At 48.8% G+C, this 22,128-nt stretch overlaps 1 protein-coding gene across 3 annotated transcripts in view; it reads right to left on the minus strand.

Moving 5' to 3' along the window:
• Positions 1 to 20,835, minus strand: part of EFR3B (EFR3 homolog B) — an 86,618-nt gene extending 65,783 nt beyond the window's left edge. For all 3 annotated transcript variants that reach the window (XM_032353136.1, XM_032353135.1, XM_032353134.1), the window contains exon 1: positions 20,590 to 20,835. In XM_032353136.1, coding sequence (XP_032209027.1) covers positions 20,590 to 20,674 — 85 coding nt within the window. In that variant the 5' untranslated portion in view covers positions 20,675 to 20,835. The remainder of the gene's footprint in view (positions 1 to 20,589) is intronic.
• Between the last annotated feature and the right edge of the window lie 1,293 nt (positions 20,836 to 22,128).

Below are 22,128 nucleotides of genomic sequence, written 5' to 3' on the forward strand. Positions count from 1 at the left end.
TAGCAGGCTCTGTTCCCTCCAAGCTGCTGTTCCCCTTCCCTGTTCTCACTTCCTTTCCTTTCTCCTTTGCTGGTTCTGGGTTGGACGATGGCCCCTTCCCTCTCCCGGCTGCGGAGGGGCCATTTCCAAAGTATAGGAGGCTACCTGCTGTTTGCCACATTCTTCCTCCAGGGTTAAACTTTTTTTTTTTTTTTTAAGATTTTATTTATTTATTTGGCAGAGAGAGATCACAAGTAGGCAGAGAGGCAAGCAGAGAGAGAGAGGAGAAAGCAGGCTCCCTGCTGAGCAGAGAGCCCGATGCGGGACTCGATCCCAGGACCCTGAGATCATGACCTGAGCCGAAGGCAGCGGCTTAACCCACTGAGCGACCCAGGCGCCCTAAACTTTAAAATCACTACCAGTAACCCCTGGTAACCACTGAGGGGAAAGAAAAAACTTGTGCAGAATCTTTAATAACTTTTATTTCAGCATGCTTTGACATTGGGGTGGGGGGGAGAAGTACTAGATAGACAGACTGTGGCCACCAGGACAGGCAAAGTCCTCTCTCTTCAATTCACATGGACTCCCGGCTCTTCCCAAAGCCTCGGCCTCCTTTGGCTCACTTAGAAAATGACTCTCTGGTACAGATCAGACAATGAATCTTTGTTTGCCTCATTGCTCAACACCCAATTTTCAGGTGCCAGCAAACAGATGGGCCTGTAAGCCCAGTTACCTTACTTTGTGCCCCAAGATGGGAATAATGCCCGTGGTTTGAGAAATCAAACTCAAAAAAGGAGGCACGGAACATTCCGGGGTTTTCTCCAGTTCTGTGATGCACTCGGCTTGCTTATCTTGCCGAATGCTGTCTGTGTCATCTTCAGATTGTTATTTAAGTCTCAGTATTTTCTGAGCGCGTTGCAGCCTGTTTGATGGAATCTAGGTTTCAGCGTCTGAGCATGGACAGTGAAAACAAAGATCACTGTATTACAGGGTGCCAGCTTCCTACAAAGTAATAATGATAATAGTAATAAGAAGAAGAATGGCTCCTGGTCACTGTCGGCCCCGGTCCCTCATGCATGGTCCGGGAGAACGCGGCCTCGAAGAAACATGGGTGGAACATGGGTACTTTTCCTCCTCTTGGCTCAGAATGCCATTCTGAGTGTCTGCACCTGCCCAGATGCACAGGGAAGCAGGTAGGAACGGGTTGGTGGCTTCGTTTGGAAACAGCCTAAATGGTCATCAAGAGGGAATCACCTAAACAACCCAGTGAACCTCCAGGCAAAGGACACTACGCAGCCCCTGGGGTGAATAAAGCGGGGCTCTGAGCACTGCTCCCAGGAACTCTCCCAACAGACTGCCAATTCAAATGGAAGCCTCCTTTTGTACGTGTGCACAACACGTATGCCATGATTCCATGGGTGTGAAACACATGCAGGCCAAGCAAACGCGGCATGTGTGCAAACGTGTGTGAAACAGGCGTAAATGCACCCAGAAAGTCTGGTGAGGGTCCCCCACAATGCAGGGTTAGCGGCGGTTACCTCCAGCATGGGGGAGTAGGGGTGCCGCTTGGGGCCTGGGGAGGAGGGGACAGAGTCCCCACCACGGAAGCCACTAGCCACGTGTGGTTGTTTAAATTAAATAAAATGTAGAGCTCAGTCCCTCAGTCACCGTGGCCACATTTTCTGTTGTCAACAGCCACACGTGGCTAGTGGTTTCCGTACCAAACAAGGCGGATACAAAACATGTGTATAACCATAGCCAGTTCTCCTGGACAGCTCTGGCTTAGACCTTTAGTCTAAATTATTATTAAATAATAATATTAACTATTAAATATTAAAATATTATTTCAATTTCCTCCCCCCCCCAAATGGTTCTGTGTTATATAATACAAAACAGGGGCGCCTGGGTGGCCCAGTCATTGGGCATCTGCCTTCGGCTCAGGTCATGGCCCCAGGGTCCTGGGATCAAGCCCTGCATCCGGCTCCCTGCTCAGCAGAAAGTCTGCTTCTCCCTCTCCCACTTGCCCTGCTTGTGTTCCCTCTCTCACTGTCTCTTTCTCTCTGTCAATTAAATAAATCAATAACATCTTTAAAAAATACAAAACAATGTGTAATGTATGGGTAATACATAAACATCCATAATTTTCATGTTTCTTCCATTTTCTCTTCAAATGTGACAGGAAGTATTTTCTGTTCAAATATTTGGAATCTGAGAGTTTAAACACACACACACACACACACACACACACACGGGCTGTTTTCTGCACTTGCTCAGCTTGGTTCTTGCTGGAATTTTGACACCCAGTTGCTGTGAAAGAGCCAGGAGTCATTTCATTTATTCACACTTGCACACCCCCATGCGAGCAGCCCAAACCCATGGAGTACATTAAACGAGTACATAAGATGGGGTAAAGATGAAAAGAAATAGAACACAAGAGGAGAACTGTCGTCATTAGTAAATGACAGTCTCAATCCCCTTTACTTTTTCTTCTCTCTCTCTCTTTTTTAAAGGTAATCTCTATGCGCAATATGGGGCTTGAACTCACAACCCCAGGATCACTGGCTGAGTCAGCCCGGTGCCCCTCGACCACATTTTATTGTGCCAAAGAATGTGTAAGGAATCTACTTCCAATGGATGGTGCATGGAAGGAACAGGGTCTGCCCCTCCTGTAGGCCGCTGGGAATGGGACTCCCCAGGCAGAGGACCAAGACAACGGGTGAACTAGCAGTGCCCACTTGGAGATGTGACGAACGGACGGAAGGGAGTCACACCGGGTGAGGGTGTGACCGGGAGTCAAAGCAAATTCAGTATGTCACCACAGTGGAGTGGTGAGTAGGTAAAAAGGGAAGTCAGGAGGAAGGGCGGGCTTCTGCTTGCTGGTGGCTCACCTGCCCCCGGGGGGTGAGGGATGATTTTTGGGATCAGGCTGGAGGACCATAGGTGAGGTGGGCAAAGTGTGGGCTCCCCTCGGCCTCTCTCCCTCTCTTTTCCCATGAGGGTCACCGAGGGGGAGTTGACAGCTGAAGGGGAGGAGAGAGGCTTTCCAGGAGGACACTTGGAGACAGTGAGGGCGGAACCTCACAGTGTCGGCACAGCCACCAGCGAGGACGCTTGCCCTCAGATGGAGGTGAGCATCCAGGGGCCACCTGTCATGGCAGTTTGGGGGCAAAGGGAGTTTCAAGAAGTGCAAATGGTCAAGACAGGAAAAACTCAAATGCTGAGACGACAGGGAGAGAGGGGACAGTGCAGTCTCAGATAGAAGAGGTAAGGGGACAGCCGCCATGGAGCGAGCGGGAGAGGTTTAGAAGGGTCTAGAATATGACATGAGTCATTTTACTCAACAACAGCAAAGGTAATACTTGGTCTGTCTATGCAGCCATCACGGGGGACACGTTGCTTCGGCAGCTCAGCACCCCCGCTGCCAGGCGTGCGTACTTGAGGACCCAAGGGTCGCCTCCAGGATCAGCGGCGCAGGCCCCTGGGCTGGGGGGGCCAACTTCTGAGGTGGTCCTCCAACTTGGTGCTTCGAGGGTGGCCTCAGGACCCTAGACATATTTTGTAGCTTGGATGATAGAATTTCTGTTAACAAAGCATTGTTGCTCTTTTAGGATTCCCTTAGTACTACTTAAAAAGCATTGTTAATCAGTATAAGTAGTGTCCTGATTCCACTTGTGGAAGATAGTATTTTGTGGGCCTTTGAAGCCCAGGGAATCCTCATCCACGAGCTCAAAGGGGGAAAGTTAATCCTTATGTGTATAGTTGTCTGTAAGATGTTCTGAGCTCATTGTGGAAATTCATTCATCTGAATACAGCACACTGAGGCATTTCATTCTTTTATTTATTTATTTGTTTGTTTGTTTGATAGACAGAGATCACAAGTAGGCAGAGAGGCAGGCAGAGAGAGAGGAAGGGAAGCAGTTCCCGGCCGAGCAGAGAGCCCGATGCAGGGCTCGATCCCAGGACCCTGGGATCATGACCTGAGTGGAAGGCAGAGGCTTTAACCCACTGAGCCACCCAGGCGCCCCTCATTCTTTTTTTTTTTTTTTTTCAAGGACATTTGAACTATGGAGGCTAAGAAGCCTTCCAGTAGATAAGTCCTGCCTTCAAAAATCTTGCGGAACAATCAGTAGACTCTCTCACATGAAAACAGTGCAGTATTAGAAATTTCACTGGTAATTTGGTTTAAGTTGGGAGCTAAGAACTAGAAATTAGGATTTAGGATTTACAACACATATATGCCTTCCCCATTCCCTTAATACGTCCGGCTTCCTACTGCGGTCACCAAGCAGCCTATAAAAAGCAGGGTTACTCACCTCCAGCTTTCCAAATGAACACACAGTATCAAATATAGAAACCAGAGGAAGCTTCATTGTTAGGGAGCCAAACTGATTGAGAGCAAGTGTGAGTGCTCTAAATATGTAGAGGAACTAGCAGATTTAAGATGCAGACTCTAACAGGCTATGAATCCAAGATCAATCACTTCAGAGTCCAAATATATAATCAGAGAGTCTGTCACAGCCCGCGCCGCCAGTGCCGGAGCACAAAATCGGCATCGTGCCCAGAGCTGCTGAAAAATAAAGCCAGGACCAGGGTGGTCTCGGTGCCAGAGGGAAATTTCAGAAGCAACACTTTTGAAATGCAAAACAGAATCAAGAGCAAGTACCAGAATTCTGCAAAAATGCAAAACAAGTACTAGGTTGAGTCATGCAAAAAATGCCAAGTAAGCAGCGGGCCAAGCACAGCCAAGACCCATTTTTAATGAAGCAGCTCCAGCGCGCATGGGTGCTCTGGCCAAGCCCGCACGAGGAAGAAAGTCCCTCCAGCAAGTTCCACCCTCTGCAAGAAGCAAAAGACAGGTGGACTAAGGCAGCTCAGTCGAGTGCGTCTCTGAAAGCAGAAACCCAGCTGGAAAGGAACAGCTCCTTGGAAAGCTCTCAATGAGTGCGGAAAGCCTCCTTGGAACCATATCCTCGGGCCCTGTTACTGCTCTGTTATCATTACAAAGGATGCTGGTAGTAAAATATCTATTATGACCTCACCTGTTAATACTAACCTCGGCTGACATTCAGCTCTCATTCTGTGTCAGGAACTATTAAGAGGTTTGAATGCATTATTTTATGTAATCCAACAATATTGAGGCAAGGTCTACCTTCCCCATTTTACAGATGAGGAAAACGGAGGCTTAGAGCAGTGAAGTAACTTATCCAAAGTCACACAACTGTTAGGTGAGGTAGTTGGAATCGAACCCCACAGGCTGTTCACACTTGATCCTGGCCTGCCAAGGTGATGCTGAGATTCATTCCTTTCCATTGTCATTAGGAAAAAAAAAAATTAGCTGGGGAGGCACAGGCCTTTGTGCAGAGATGTCACAAACCAGCACATTATTATAAATTATTAAGAACAGGTGAGGGGCATTTGGGTGGCTCAGTCGTTAAGCATCTGCCTTTGGCTCAGGTCATGATCCCAGGATCCCCTGATTGAGTCCCAAATCAGGCTCCCTGCTTCTCCCTCTCCCACTCCTTTTGCTTGTGTTCCTTCTCTCATTGTCTCTCTCTGTCAAATAAAAAATTAAAAAAAAAATATTAAGAACAGGTGAATAATAAGGCCATTAAAGTCTCCGAATTCTTCAGCAAAAGACAGGACTGTAGGCTGTGAGGTCACAGCAGCCCCAGGGAGGAAATGGAAAAATCAATCCTGGACCCACGCGGGACCCCGCTCGGCCATCAGCCAGGCCGATGCTGGTGCCAAGACACTGCTATAGACCTGGTCAAGCCAGGCTTTATTTTGTCATTCAGAGTCCCAGGGAATGCCAGTGGCAGTGCTCAGAAGGCCTTCCACCAGATGGCCCCGCTCTGTGGGCCCTCTGCCCACGGCCCTGCCGGCACCATCAGCTCCCCGGCTGCCAGCAAAAAGCTGGACTTCCTGGGGCGGCTTCCTCCACTCTCTGCTCAGCACGGAAGTTGTCTAGCAGCCTGAGCCCCCTGACCAGCCGCTCTCAATGGCCGCTTTTCCTGGGGTGCCGGGGACCATCTGGGGCTGTGGGTAAGATCCCTGGAGCCGGCTGGCACAGGTCCTTGGCTGTCTCCCGGCCCACCGACTTGCCAGCAATGCAGAACAGACCCGCTATTGTTTGCGTGCGTGTTTTCTTCTTCTCCTGGGTTTCCTAGGTCTTATTGCAATATAATTAACATGCAATAGATGCCCAGATCTTAAGAGTCCACTGCCTTGAGTTTGGACAACTGTTTATATATTTGTGTGGCCACCACTCAAACAAGAGATTAAACATTTCAGAGCCCTCTAAAGAACCCCCCTTTCTAGGCAAGCCCCTCACCCAACCACATTCTGATTTCTAGTTTCTTGTTTTTGCATGCATTCTTGCATAATTGTTTCTACAACATGTTGAGAAGGTTCTAGAAAACTCTCCGCAGGGTTTTGACGATGAAAAATGCTTTTAATTATGTTTACATTCTGCCATCAGGAAACACACGCTCACTACACGAAATGTGAAAAATGCAAAATAGTTTTTAAAGAAAACTCAAAAAACGATCCATGATCCTGTCCCGCAGAAATAACCACGGCTAGTATTCCAGTAGATTCCTTTCAAGGCTGGGACACACGCACTGATTATAGGCTGGCTTCCTAGTGGAGCATGAGCTTTTTTGTTAAAAAAAAAAAAAAAAAAAAAAAAAAAATGATTTTTGCTGCTCACCTCAGAGCGGGCCATTTCGAGCTGCCTGAGTGACAGGCGGCTTGATGAAAAATTCAACCTGCAATTTAGCGCGCTAGCCCCTCTGGTTCAGTGGGGGCCAACGTCTGAATTCACGATTTCTTCTCTTCTATGGAATAGGTCTTGTCCGCCTCCGGACCTCTCCTGGAGCTTTCCTTTCACTGCTCACAAGGACAGTGGCCAGCTCCTTGGGATACGCCCCGCCCAGGTGAATACGCACTTGCCTGCCAAGCAGACCACCCCTGATTACCCTCCCACGCCCTCCCCCGCCAAATCTCGCCATCCTTCTGGCCACGCCCCCCTGCATGGCAGTAACAGACACGCCCTCAAATTATTTATGTACATCTTCCTTCTTTAAAAAAAAAAAAAAAAGTACTTTCATGATATTCTTCATTCAAGTTAGAGGAATTTTTCGGAGACCCAAAGAATATGAAGACACCATAATTTCTGGTCTCCTTTCCTACCCACCCCTGAGCAATCAAGTGACTAATGCTAGGTCATCAGCGATGTCTGAGGCGGAGTGATATCCCACTGTACACATAGGTCACATTTTGCTTATCCATTTATCTGTGGATAAGCACTTGGGTTGCTTCCACTTTGCGCTATTTTGAATAATGCTGCTATGACCGTGGGTGTGCAAATACCTTTTTGAGGCCCTGTTTTTCACTTCTTTTGGTATATATCCAGAAGTGGAATTACTGGATCATATGGTAATTCTATTTTTAGTTTTTTGAGGAACCGCCTTACTGTTTTCCATAATGGCTGCACCATTTTGCATTCCCACCAGCAGTGCACAAGGCTTCCAATTTCTCCACATCCTCGCTGACACTTCTGGTTTTTTGATAACAGCCATCCCTATGACTCTGAGATGACACATCATTGTGATTTTGACTTGCATCTTCCTAATAACTCCTGACCCTGAGCATCTTTTCAGGGGCTTGTTGCCATTTATATATCTTTGAAGAAATGTCTATTCAGGTCCTTTGCCCATTTTTTTTTTAAGATTTTATTTATTTATTGGACAGACAGAGATCACAAGTAGGCAGAGAGGCAGGCAGAGAGAGAGGAAAGGAAGCAGCCTCCCTGCTGAGCAGAAAGCCTGATGTGGGGCTTGATCCCAAGACCCTGAGATCATGACCTGAGCGGAAGGCAGAGGCTTTAACCCACTGAGCCACCCAGGCGCCCCCTTTGCCCATTTTTAAACAGGTTTGTTGTTATTGAATTGTAGGCACTTTTTTTTTTTTTTTTTTTTGAGAGAGAGAGTGCATTTGGGTGGGGAGGGAGAGGCAGAGGGAGAAGGAAAGAAAATCTTAAGCAAGTTTCACACGCAGTGTGGAGCCTGATGGGAGGCTCAATCTCACGACCCTGAGATCAGACCTGAGCCAAAATCAAGAGTTGGACATTTAACTGACTGAGATACCCAGATGCTCCAGCTCTCTTCATATATTCTGGAGAGAAATTTCTTTTCTTTTCTTTTTTAAGATTTTATTCATTTATTTGACAGACAGAGATCACAGGTAGGCAGGGAGGCAGCCAGAGAGAGGAAGGGAAGCAGGCTCCCTGCTGAGCAGAGAGCCTGATGCAGGGCTGGATCCCAGGACCCTGGGATCATGACCTGAGTCGAAGGCAGAGGCTTTAACCCACTAGCCACCCAGGCATCCCTGGAGAGAAATTTCTTATCAGATATCTGATTTGCAAGTATTTTCTCCCATTTCATGGGCTGCATTTATACTCTGTTCATAGGGCCCTTTGGTGCACAAAAGTTTTAAATTTTGATGTAGTCCAATTAATGACGGTGTTTTCAGTAAGAATCCAGGCATAACAGATGAAAATAACATTGGAATGAAACAGACCTGGTTCTTTTCTTGGCTATGCCACTTAATGAGCTGGTTGACCTCCAACAAGTCATTGAACTTTCCTGGACTTTTTTTTTTTTTTTTTTTTTTTTAAGATTTTATTTTTAAGTAACCTCTATACCCAACATGGGCTTGAATTTAGAACCCTGATCAAGAGTCACATGCTCCACCGACTGAGTCAGCCCGATGTCCCCTTCTCTGAATGTTCTCATCATTATCTGAAAACAGGTCAGGGGAAAGGAACACCTCCCACCCAGGATTTTTGTGAAATTTGCATATACAGAGAGCAAGAATAGTAGTGCCCAGCACTTGGAATGTACACAGCTCTTATCCAAGCTTGCCCCACCATACTTGTCAGCTGGCACCACCCCATTCAAAAGGACCCCAGCACGGACACTCTTTGTATTAACAAAGGGATCGTTACCCTCATCTGATCAATGAGGAAATGGACGCATAGCCAGGTTCCATAAAGGACCTGAGATCACGGTGTTTACATCGCCCTATGGATCTTTTGAAAAATCCTATTGTCAGTGCACCCTCAGCCCCTGCTTCCCCCACAATGGGACAGACAGATGCTCCAAACCGTTCACAGACCCAAGAACCCGGGAACCCCTCAAGACCATCCAGTCTAGCTCTCCCAATTGGCAGACAGTGAAACCAAATCTGAAGGAGTTTAAGAATTTTGCTCAAATTCACGGAGTTAGAATCAGCCCTGATGGCCAACTGTCCCTCCCAGCTCAGAAATGAATGTCCTTGATCAAGCAGAAGGAAAGCCTTGTACGACGTCCAGCACCGCCCACTCCTCAGAACACTCAGCCTTGTTCTTCTCTGACAGTGTTGTCTGGGGAGAAGAGGACATTCCTAGCGGTGCTGTGGAATGGCTTTGGGGCAAAACTTCTCAAGACTGACGTGTGTCCTGTATTTACCAGCTGCTGGTCCAGGCAGCTTGTAAGATCAAGCACTTTCAGGAGTTTGATAGAAACAATATGGGAAGCCCCTGGTGTTTGTTCCCTCTTCTATTCTGTCTGTATATGACCCCCAGCCAAGATTCGCACACCTGCTCTTCCACTCAGAGCCTCCGAAATCCAGCTCTGAGACTGAGGGTGCAGAAAGCTGTGTAGTGCTTTATCCAGGAACATTCTGGTCAGGTGCTTCCAAGCAACAAGAAAACAGGCATTTCATTACGTTTGCCTCAAAAAGCCTTTTATCTTTCTTGTTTTACAAAAGGATAATGCACAAAAGATATGAATAGAAAGCAAAGGAAAGATTTACCCATAATTATACTACTAAGTGACCTCCCTTTTTGAAGAAAAAGATTGTGACATTTATTCTGAACTTCACAAACCAAGGAGGAAGTGTGTGAGAATGTCTCTCTAATTGCCCTTCACGATTCTGCGGGCAGGTCAAGGGGCTGTTTCTTGTGACTAACACCATCGAAGTCTAGAGGAAAAGTCAAATGGCTATATTCTGGCATATTCTTTACACCATATAGCCTTTTGACCAATGCGGGAAGACAAGGTAAAATGGCGAAATACTATTGCTATTGCTACAGGATTTTTTTTTTTTTTAAGATTTTATTTATTTGACAGAGAGAGAGAGATCACAAGTAGGCAGAGAGGCAGGCAGAGAGAGAGGGGAAAGCAGGCTCCCCGCTGAGCAGAGAGCCTGATGCGGGGCTCGATCCCAGGACCCTGAGATCATGACCTGAGCCAAAGGCAGAGGCTTTAACCCACTGAGCCACCCAGGTGCCCCTTACTACATACCAAAGATCTCTGCTGCAAGCTAGGAAAAATAATTAAGATACAGGCTGTGTCTTCAAAAGTGTGACAGATCTAGTGTGGAAAGAAAGAAATGACATTCGGTGTGACAAATAAATGACAAAAATAACAGCAGAGCATAAGATACAGCGGGGACACGAAGACGTGGCAGGAGGCTGCTGAGCTCTTGATTTCTTTCAGCATCGTCTTGGATGCTTCTGTTCTAGAAGCATCCCTCCTGTACAAGTAGTGAGAAGACGTCCTATTACAAGAATTCCTTTCTAAGGGATCTCTGCCAAGGTGTTTATAAATGTTCTTGTAATTTGGGGATTCTTCTTCATACAATGTACAAATGTTATTTAAAGTATTATCCACCTAAAAAGAAAGTTGGGACACAGAGCAGAGTCTTTCTCAATAAGCATGAGATAAAGCGTGGCACTCTGCCAAGCTCCGGAGCTAAGACTCTTGCTTCCCAGGTGCTTGAATTTATCTGGGTCTTTCTGTAGGATGACGACAAAGTCAGTATTTGAACCCAGAAGTCCTAATTCTCCGATTTATATTCAGACCACAGGATGTGCACTAGGGCGCTGAGCTTAAAAGTCCTAGATGTAAAGCTACAAAGAAACTGTGCCAAATCTACTCAAATAGTCGGCTTGGAAATCTTCCCTCACAGTGAAATTTGCTGTTTGGCATAAGGCATAAGGCACACTAATTGCCACGAGGTAAAAAGGCAGTGTTTGATCTCGCACGAAGCTCTGTGAGCACGTGCTTAGGAGACAGGGAAGAGAAATGACTTCACCAGCCGCATGACCTTGAGCAAATCGTTGGACTTCCAAATCTCGGTGCCCTCAGCTCAGCCACAGAAAGAATGGCATCCACCACCTGAGGACCTTTCTGAGTTGCTACAATAAGTAGAATGACACAGAGTAAACATTGGTAAATGTCAGTAATGCACAAAAACTTATAATATAAAGCTTGGCTAAAGGGGCCACGTCCATCCTCTTTGTGGTCTCTGAGATTTTTCTTATCTTTCTGGTGCAGGGATGAAAGGGACATGGTCACTGACCACCAACCTTTGGCCGATCCTCTAGGATACAGGAAAGCCCTCGACATCATCAGTGTTACGGCTATCCCATCTCAGGGGCCCAATCGGACAGGGAGATTTCACCGAGGTGGGTATCTAGCTCACAATACGGAAGCAGCTCTCTGGTTTTACATTGGTTTTACCAGAACCTTCTAAGGCATCTAACAAACACGGTCTAAACATAACATTTCCACCCTTGTACACGGGGCTTGTTAGTATTTCTGGAGAGGTGGTGAGCATGCTCCAGAAACATCCATTAGAATTGCTTGGCTGGGGATAATATCACCTTTGATAGGCATAGTGTTCTGCAATGGAAACACACTCACCTAGACATTAGCCCATTTGACTCCCTCAGTAGTGCATTTGACTCCCTCAGTATACCCTCCCTACATCAGGCTGCCCGATTATTCCCATTTTACAGGGGACGAAATGGGCTCAGAGGGAGGGGAACTACCTGTCCAGGGTCCTACAGCTGGGAAGTGGCCATCTGGGACTGGCACCACGGTCTCTCTCTCCCACACACTGCTCAGTCCTGACCCACCCCTCAGAGTCAGCGACTGCTGCATCCAGACTGGCCAGACCAGAAGACACAGGGAAAGAGTTTTAATTCACAGGCAAACTATCAGAGAAACAGGAGGTCCTCCTGCTAAAGAAGGTCTCCAGTCTCTGTTCTCCTGCAGACCAAGCACTGACCGTGGAGCACGTCTTTAAGAACCCTGCCATCGGGGCGCCTGGGTGGCTGAGTAGGTTAAAGTCTCTGCCTTCGGTTCAGGTCATGATCCCAGGGTCCTGGGATTGAGCCCCGAATCGGGCTCTCTGCTCAGCGGGGTGCCTGCTTCCCCATCTCTCTCTGCCTCTCTGCCTACTTGTGATCTCTGTCAAATAAATTAAAAATATTAAAAAAAAAAAAAAAGACCGCTGCCATCTACGCATGTGTGTGACTCAGTGGTAGTCATGACAGCCTCCCTCTGCTCCCCTACGTGTCCCTCTCTCAAGATGCACGCCTGTGCCTTCTTGGTTCTCATGCCATCATGGGCTCCTGTATCCTATCTTTCGGCCTCACCAACCTGCTCTCCTGGCTCCTTTCCTGCTTACTTATCCACACCTAGGGCTTTCCCAGGGGCCTTTCTCTCCCATAAAACAAAACAATGATGAAGGAGGTAAGAAGGGTGCACAGAGGCACAGGCTCTGACTCAGGAGTGAGGCCTCTCAGTTTCCGTGCTGACTGGCTTGGGCCCAAAGGGAAGGCTCATTCCCTCCCAGGGGTCCATCCCTGGCTTCTGCACTGCCCTGCATGGCCCAAATCGACATGTGTGAGTCTGTGAGGTACAGCGAACTCTGCAAAGGAAACGCCTAGATTCTCTCTCAGCCCTATCATGTAACGGTGTAGCCGTGGGCAGGTTACTAAACCTCTCAATGCCTCCATGTTCTCATTTCTAAAATGAAAATAATAATCCCTAATATAATTTGGGGAAGATTAAGTCAGTTAATACATAAAAAGTGCGTAGACAACTAGCTTGGCACACGGAAATGCCCACTGAAAGGAAACAACAATAACAGTAATTGTACTGTGATTCGAAACACATGTAAGGCTGAAATACGGAGAGGGTCAGGAGTTAGAAAGGTAAGTAAAAAAGATGACACTTAACTTGGGATTCACTCCTTCAATCAAGTTCTCCAGTGCCTTACTCTGTACCAGGCAGTGTCCGATGCCCTAAAGAGGCAGTGGGGGGAGAGAGAGGAATGGGTTCCCTGTTTACATGGAGCAGACAGTCTAGTGGAGAACAAACAAGAGAAATACTGGAGGGGAGGGAAACTAAGGCACATGAGCCAGAGTGTCCAGCCAGCCTCCCTAACTGAAAAGGCAGGAATGTGAAGCAGCAACGTCTCTGAAGGTTCACGTTCATCGTGGGAGGAGAAATCACATTTTTTTTTCAAGATTTTATTTATTTATTTGAAAGAGAGAGATCACAAGTAGGCAGAAAGGCAGGCAGAGAGAGAAGAGGGAGCAGGCTCCCCGCTGAGCAGAGAGCCCGATGTGGGACTCAATCCCAGGACCCCGGGATCATGACCCAAGCCGAAGGCAGAGGCTTTAACTCATTGAGCCACCCAGGCGCCCCGAGAAATCACACTTGTGAAGTGGGACAAGCCAAGAACAGAGCCAGGGATAGTTTCGAGGTAAGGAATCAGAACCCACAAACTTGCATTTGGACAGGACTCTGGTACCCTCCAGACTGGTATAGAGCAGATTAAGAGAACTACATTTGCAAAAGAAAAATCTAATTTAGACCAATATTTATGAAATATCTCCTTTTTTTGGAGGAACTCGGAGGATTTTCTCTCAGACCTTAGCATCTCAAAAAACTGTTTGGGGCCTAGGTAACTGAATTAAAAAAAAAAAAACTGCAGATGCTGTGAGTCTTGCAAATGACTTTTCCCCTCTTTTTTGGCCTACAGGAAGCTCAAAACTGAATTTCCTGTAGAAAATTCAAAACTGAATTTGCAACAGGGCCTGCTGGTATGCACTTTCTTCCCCCCTGAAATAACTTTGTTCCCGGCTTTATTTTTTTCTGTATAATTCTTAGATTTTCCTTGCTTTGATCTCTTTATTTATTGTAGTCCAGGTGTGTGTACATGTGTATATGTGTGTGTATAAAGTATAGACTCCAAATCATCTTTAGAACAAGTTAGATTATAATAACTTTACAGCACTAAGTAATTTAGCAATTACTTTAAACTATGCTTATTTCTTTAAAAAAATTTTTTTGAGAGAAAAACTGGCTTTGTTTTTTTTAAAGATTTTATTTATTTATTTGACAGGCAGAGATCACAAGTAGGCAGAGCGGCAGGCAGAGAGAGAGGAGGAAGCAGGCTCCCTGATGAGCAGAAAGCCTGATGTGGGGCTCGATCCCACGACCTCGGGATCATGACCCAAGCCAAAGGCAGAGACTTTAACCCACTGCCACCCAGGAGCCCAAAAAACTGTTTTCTATATGTGCTTATATAACCCATATTTATGTAGCAAGAGAAATTTTTTTATGTTTCAATTCCCCTCCCCACCGCCCAACCCCACCCCGTCCCTACTGCTTTTTTTTTTTTTTAAAGACACAAACATTTCCCACTGAAAATGCACAATTGTAAGTGGTCCAAGGCTTTCTCACTCCTTCAGCTACTGCCTGTGGCTACAAGAACTGTCTCTACTTTTCTTCGTTTTTCACTTCATTCTCCACCCCATCCCATTCTGCACAGTGCCCCCAGCTTCATTTCCCAAAACAATCAACTTTGCCAGTCAGCCTTTTGGCAGTTTAAAATCTTCAGTGGCTCCTAATGCTCCTGGAGATAAGTGAAAAGCGTTTATCTTGACAAAATCTCCATCAGGTCATTCCTCACCTAACCTCTGCCCCAACCCAGGGATCCCCCACCCCTAATTCTCTCTGGACGGGTCTTCTCTTTCCCCACTTCCTTGCATGCTCTCACATTGGTGCCACCACCTGGCACACCCGTACCCCCCCCCATCCAGCCTTCAGACCCCCTCGAAAGCCTCCCAAATGGCTCCACCTGGCAGTGGTCTCTCCCACCTGGAGATGCTTCGGGCTGAACAGCTAATGAGTCACCCCCGGGTCCTGCAACACTGTGCAACTCTACCGAATCTATCTGTGTATCATTTGCAGTCTTGCACGTTTTACAACCTGGTTACCTACTGGAATAATTCAAATAATTCCATCTTCTTGATGGAAGGGACTTCTCGATGTTTTTGTATCCCCCTTGGATGCCTCTCGGAGTATCACATGTAGCTGACACTCCAGAAATAGTTGACAATGTCTATCCGTTTCCCTTCAAACACAGCACGTGGAGCAATTGACAGGGAAGTAGTTAAGATCTTCAAAAATAAGGCACTCACTTGTTTGACAATTCACTAAAATGCAAATAGTTTAAAAACGGTACGAAGTGTTTGACCACTAGAAATAAAGAATACAAGTTAAAATGATACAACTTTTCTATCAAATTAGCACAGGTTGGGGGGAAATCTCAGTATTTAATGGTGTTGAGGGTACTGGGGGTTAGGTACTCTCACAACTGCTAGTGGTATTGTAACTGATACAAACTGAAAATAATTTGACAACATGTAACAAATATTGTAAATGTTCATATTCCTTGATCAACCCATTTAGAGAGCTGCTAGGGAAATAGTCTAAAATTCAGAGAAAGCTTTGGTACCCTTCCCAGGGTTATAATACTGTATGTACAACCTAAATGTAGGAGAAGGAAATTCTACTTCCACTCGGTGGACTGTTACGTAGCCATTAGAAATGGCAGCCATTAACCTGGGTAGGAGGCGGGGGGAGGAATGCATATATTCCAATGTTAAAGTAGAGAAAAATACAATATAAAATTATGTAAAATGAGTAATTCCAACCACACAAACAAATGCATGAAGGAAAGATATCAAAACAGTAAAAGCAGTTATACTTGTTTATAGTTTACTTGTTTTCCAGATTTTCTAGAAGGATTGGATGACTACCAGGAAAAAAAAAATGCTTTTCAAATTGGATTTTCTTTCTTTCTTTCTTTCTTTTTTTTTTTTTTGTTGTTGGTGGTGGTGGTGTCTGATGTAAGGAACAGGCTCACAGGCACTGGTATCAAGCTTATGGGACATATATTTTTGTTTCCCCCTGTTTTTTTTTTTTTTTATTAAGACACAGGAGAGAGTTGAAGAAAGGGAAGGAGAAAGTGGGGGCAGCATTCTCATCCTGATTAATCTCTGCAGTGAGGTGGGCGGGGGCTGTCATCTTTGCAGAGCCAGGAAACAGGTTCAGAAAGGCTCAGGTCCAAGGTTACTGGAAGGGCAGAGTTGGGATTCAGACCCAGGCTATGGGCCCCCCCCATCCCCCCGCCGTGCTCCCTCACCCTCATGCCAAGGGTAACCCAGCCAGGATGGGGCAAGAAATCGCAAGGAAAAGGGCAAAAGATGAGTACAAAATCCTAGTGGTCATTTATATGATGCTATTTTTTAAAAGGCGAAAGATTTATACAATCTGAAGAGAAACCAGAGCATTGATGGTATTTTTTAAAACATTGGTTTTAGTGTATAGGATTGTGGACGGTCTTTTCCCTTCTCTTTTTTCTAGACTTTCTGTAAGGTAATATTAAGGTCTACTTTCATACATGTGCAAAAAGAAAACTGCGTTTGGATTCACTGAACTGTGAGCTGCAGGGAGATGCCGCCTACTCCTGAGAGGACTAAAGGAGTTGGGTGGGGGAAGGTAAGGGGAGGCAGGGCACAGGGCTCCTGTCCCAAGCCAGACACTGCACCACAGGGCTGCAGGAGCCTCGAGATTTGGGGGACGAGGTTGCAACCCATGGGCATGCGTGTGCGTGTGTGTGTGCGTGTGTGCACGCTGTGGGAGTTGCCCATGATGGGAGCAGCAGGAGCTATAGAGCTTTCTGCAACAGTGAGCCTTACACCTCCGAGGGAGTCAGCCCCACCCTGCGGCTTCTCCACGCCATCCACATGGGTTGCACATGAGTGTGCTGTGTCAGGCATCTTTCCAGAAAGTTGTCCACCAAGGCTCACTTCCCTACAGTGTGCATTCTCAACCACAGAGCATGAAGAAAGGCAAATGCCGAGGACGAGGCAGGACCGGGAGGTGAGCAGCTTTTGTTCTAGAGGGATGGGGCTCTAGGGACTGTATGGGGTTCTGGGGAAATCCTGTCCAATCGCTCTCCACGGCCCACTCCCTTCATCCTGGAGGGTATCGTCTCTCAGAGAGCTCTGTCTCACCTCAGTGGGTAAGTGGGACACTCCTTGGCAGGACTCCTGTGGCTCCATCCCAGGAGAGAGGAATAGGGAAACTTAGTTATACAATTCTAACACAAAGAAACATTAAGAGGAACCCTATTCTTTCCAGAAAATTTGCTTTCAATCTTCCTACCCCAGGACCAAGTGCTTTTATTTTTCCAGCTCCTTTATCAACCTCTGTTCCTAGGTATAAATAAGACTGTGGGAAAGTCTTGGAGACTTTGGAGAGCCATTTCCAGAAAGTGACTGGGGTTTAGGAATGAGTGTATGGTAAGGAGGCAGTGGAAGTAAGTCTTGAGCGGCTGGTGAAGGAAGATATCTGTGTGGCTAGGCTGGGGCAGGAGGTGATGCAAACAGCCATCCCAGGAGCTGGCAAAGAGGAAGAGAGAAGGGAAAAGGCCCGACAGGATCTGAAGGGCCCAGGCTCTCCAGCAACCTGTCTTGTGAGCGCAGAACCTCTTGAGGTCCTGTTACACCCACCACCCAGCTTCGAGGCTCACCACAGACTCGGAAGGTATAGACGGGCACCCCACCAGTTCGTACCGAGATGTAAACCCGAGAGATGACCCCACTTGTCTGCAGTCACATAGCCATGAGCTGGCTCTTAGACGGAGATGGGCTGACCCCAGTTCTAAGATTCTTTCTGTCCCAAATAGCACTGTGTCCTCTAGCCAAGACAAGGGGCCCTCATTCTCCCACAGACAGAAGGAAGGGGAGAGAGGAGACTGAGGAAGGCAGAAAGACTGAGTTGTCAGGGGCTGAGGGAAGGTGAGGAGGAGAGAGGGGAGCAGAGGGAGGTCTGTCCCACATCTCCAAGGAACTGTGAGGTGCCAACAGCAGTCAGGTTTTACAAATTCAGAGTGGGATCAAGTCACCAAGGTGGGTGGTCAAGGGACACTTTTACCTAAATTTTAGGTGCCTTTTGGCCATACATGGGGCCTCACTGCCCATCAGCCAATAACATCCCTCATGGCATTTTCCCAATGAGCATTTACCCGAGGCTTTGAGGGGAGAAGGGCACTGAGCTAGGAAACCTGTTTTCATTTCCCCCTGTTCCACCTAACTGTGTCACCTTGGGCAAATCACTTGGAAAATAGGGAAAAACAAGAACCAAATATAAAAAGTCTGTCTCTATGCCTTCCCAACCTCTCTAGCCACTTCTTTTTTTCATCACTCTCTTGACTGCTGGAGAGAGAATGACTACAAGTATCTCACGGACCCTTTCTTTTCATGAAACGCAAGAAAACACTGAAATCCAGGCCACTGAGGCCTCCCTTTGGAGAGCAGCCTCCCTTTCACACTTCCTAAGACAAGGCTTTGCACTAAGCAAGACTCAGTAACAATCTCCCAACCAGCATTGGCGTGACTTCCCTTTGCTGCAGGCAACTGCCCAGAAGATTCTTTCTTTATAATCTTTCTATGAATGATTCAGGAGTAAGTGCCATCTCTGTTTGCATCTGGAGGAATAAAACCATAACAGAGAAATGAAAAAGCTGTGGGGTATCCAAAAATAACACCCAGATATGTTGGCTTCCCAGTTCACCTCTCTGTACCCATCAGTTCTTCCTGGATCTGCTTCACACAGCAGAGGCAGACCGGGACCCCCAATGTCCAGATAGCTGAGATCAGTTATGAAACTGTCTCAGAGTAAAGGCAGAGAGGTGGTCCAGCAGGACTAGGGTTCCTAGCCCCCCCTTGCCCCAGTTCTCATGGGCCCGGTCCTAACTCCTTCCCCACTGCAGGTGCCCTGCAGTCACGTGCTCTTGTCAAGTGATCTGCAGTGCCAGCCTGCACACTCTGCAGAAAAGAACAGGGGGGGAAACAGAAAGAAAGAAAATAGGGCTTTCTCCTGGGAACCTCACAGCCTCCTAGCTTATAAAAGCTTGTTACCTCCTGGCTTATTCACCTTGCTACCTTCCTGCAGAGTCCCCACTGGCCCGCAGAACATGCTCTCAGACCAGCCCCCACCCCCACCTTTGGTGCATCCAAGAGAAATCATACTCGCCGAGGGGGATCTGCTGATGTCTCCACCTGGTTCAAAAATGCAGATGTGTGACCACAGGACAGGAAAGGATACTGATGGTAGGGCTGAATCTCAATCTCTCTCTCTCTCTCTCTCTCTAAATAGTGAGGCCCACTGACTGCGGAGCCTTTGTACTATGCTCAGCTTCCTCTGCCTCCACCAAACTTTGTGACTCATGGTCTGCGTGCAGAGTGAGGCAGCTGAGAGGGCCTCAGCAGCGGCGGGTGAAATCGGGAACTTGCTCTTCTCCCAACGCTCACCCCCCAGGTGCCACCTGAGCCCCTACCTGGCAGTAGGGGTAGGAGGCGAGCACAGCTCCAGTGTTTTGGCTGATCCTAAATAGCTGTCAGAACCCCGGACCTGCGTCCTGATGGACTTAAGTCCATCGGGATCATCTCTCTCTCTTACACACACACACACACACACACACACACCCCTCAGTTCATAGCCTCTGAGCCTCTCTATAAGGCCGTCGATTCCTAGACTGGTCTGGGTCTCCAGTGTTCCATTCATTAGAGATACAATGTGAGACCTTAATTGCTCTCTTTTCATCACCCACAATGCCTCCAAACCAGAGAAATGCCTGGCAAATTTTTAAAGCGGAACTGTGCATCAGGAGGGTCTGGCTAACTGTTGCACATCAGTTGAGGGGATGGTTGGGGAAGGCAGGAAGAGATGTCGGTGGTGGGGGGTGGTGACAGCCAGAAGGTGGCCGACTCCCAGAAGATGCACTGTACCCTCAGCAGCGTCTCCTCCCTTCATCGCTGAGGAGGGCTAATCTGGAAGTTAGGGAACCTGGGACCCGCGGGCGGCAGGGGTGGACAGAGGCCACGTCCCTCCAGGGGCGGCGACAAGAAGCTCCCAGGACTGGCTCGCGCCCCAGCCCTCTGCACCGGCGCCGCCCCCCTCATCCTCGGAGCCCGGCACAAGGCAGGCAGCGAGCTCTCCCCGCAATCCCAGGCCGGCTTCCCGCATAAAACTCCCCAGCGCAACCCGCTTTTGTTAATTCTGCAAATGCTGTCACACGGCCACCTCCACCAACGCTCCCTGCCTGCTCGGCTCCAGGGGAGACCCGCTCTCCCCACCACGCAGCCGCTCAAGTCACTCCAGCCCCCCCGCCCCCTGACGGACCACCGCCCACCCGCCCCACGCCCGCGCACTACCGGCCCGAAGGACTTCCGAGGACCCCAGGGTCCCCGGCCTCAAGCATCTTTGTCCTCTCAGTGCAGCCGCGAGCGCACAGGGCGACAGAAAGAGCCCGGCTGGGTACCGAGTCCGCGCCCCCTGGCCTCGCCGGGCCCCGCAGGGGGACAATGGTCCGCGCCCCGCAAGTTTGCGAGCCCCGAGGCAGAGCCCTCCTTACCGTACATCTCCGCGGGGCGAGCGCCTCCTGGGAGGCCGCGTCGCCGTGTCGCCTGCAGCCAGCCCCGGCGGCGCCTGCCTTTCATTCACAGCCTGGGCGGCGGATGGCGGCCGCCGGCGGAGGCCGGGGCGGGGCGGGAGCGGGAGCGAGGGCGGGACGCGGAAGGGCCGGAGCCGGGAGCCCCGCGCCCATTCAGCCGCCCAGACTGAGCGCGGCCGGCCTGCGCTCGGGTTGCCGGGCAGGGCCGCGCCGGGAGGGGAGGAGGCTATGCTAATGAGATGTCCCTCCCCCTAGCTCGGCCACTGCCAGGCCGCCCCGACCCCCGGCCCCGCCCCGCCGCGCCCCGCCCCAGGCAAATTCCCGCCCTCCGCCTGCCGAGGCCCCAGCAGTCTCCCCAGAAACCCCAACCCCAAGGTGCGCCCTTCCCAGCCTGTCGCTCCCAGGTCCTGGGCGGCGCGTTTTCCAGCTGCAGCGTTCTTCGGGGGAGTCGCCCACCCAAATTCCCTGCCCCTGTCGGAATGCGCAGGCCGACAGCGGACATCGCCGCTAACCCTTGCGCCCAGAGGGTCAGCAGGGGCTCCCGAAGCTGCAGGTGTACCCCTCCCCACCCCCACCCCCGAGCTGTCCAGGATGCTTAGGCTGAGCCTGGGGAGGCAAGGAAGAGGGACTAACTCTCCTCCCTTCCTTGGCTCCCTCAGCGAAGCCCCGTTTGCTAATTAAGAACTCCGCTGTGGCCCTCCCAGTCAGCTTCTGGCTACCAAAGAGCGTCCATCCTGCGCCAGGTACGCGGGAAACGGACCCCACCCCACCCACCCCCTAAGTGCTGCAGGGAATTATGCCGCTTGCATAATTCACACTTTTTGCGCCCAGGATCCTCTCTACTTGTGCTCCAGGCCGACTTCACCCTATGTGAGAAACAGACGGCAGACAGAAGGCTCCCGCCCCACACCCTGATGACATCTTCTGGCCGAGCTGGTGGCTTCCCTAAGGCTTCTCCATCCAGCTTCCTCGGCCTCTCACGCATTCACCTGGCCTTCCTTCCAGCATCTATTCCTTAGTTTCTCCTCTTATCCCATGGTTGAGGTTTTTGTCCCTAACATATTCTACAAGTAGGAGTGAAGGAGGTAACAACCTTAAAGATGGTGTGATGTCTCCCATTGTACAGAAGAGGAAACGGAGGCGGTTAATTTGTGTTCCTCCTAGATACCGAGCTGTGTGTCTGCAGGCCAGTTATCTACCCTCTCTGAACCTCAGCTTCCTGCAGAACTATTGGTAAGTTTATATAAAACCTACGTGAAAGTACACAGTGGGCACTCACACAGTCTACTTTCTTTCCTTCCTCCCCCAAGGCAGGGAATAGAACCGGAGGGTGGCTGGACTCTTGGAACAGTGCTCTCTCCGTTGTACCCCAAACTCACGTTCCCTATTTCTGTCTGGCCTCACCATCTCCTTCTACTTTCTTGCTGTTTCCAGGTTTTGCTCCTGCTCCTTTACCTCTTTACCTCTCTTAGCAGCACATGTGAGCACTGGAGGCCCCCC

The sequence above is a fragment of the Mustela erminea genome, chromosome 7 (genome assembly GCF_009829155.1).
Source record: "Mustela erminea isolate mMusErm1 chromosome 7, mMusErm1.Pri, whole genome shotgun sequence".
Taxonomy (NCBI): Eukaryota; Metazoa; Chordata; class Mammalia; order Carnivora; family Mustelidae; genus Mustela; species Mustela erminea.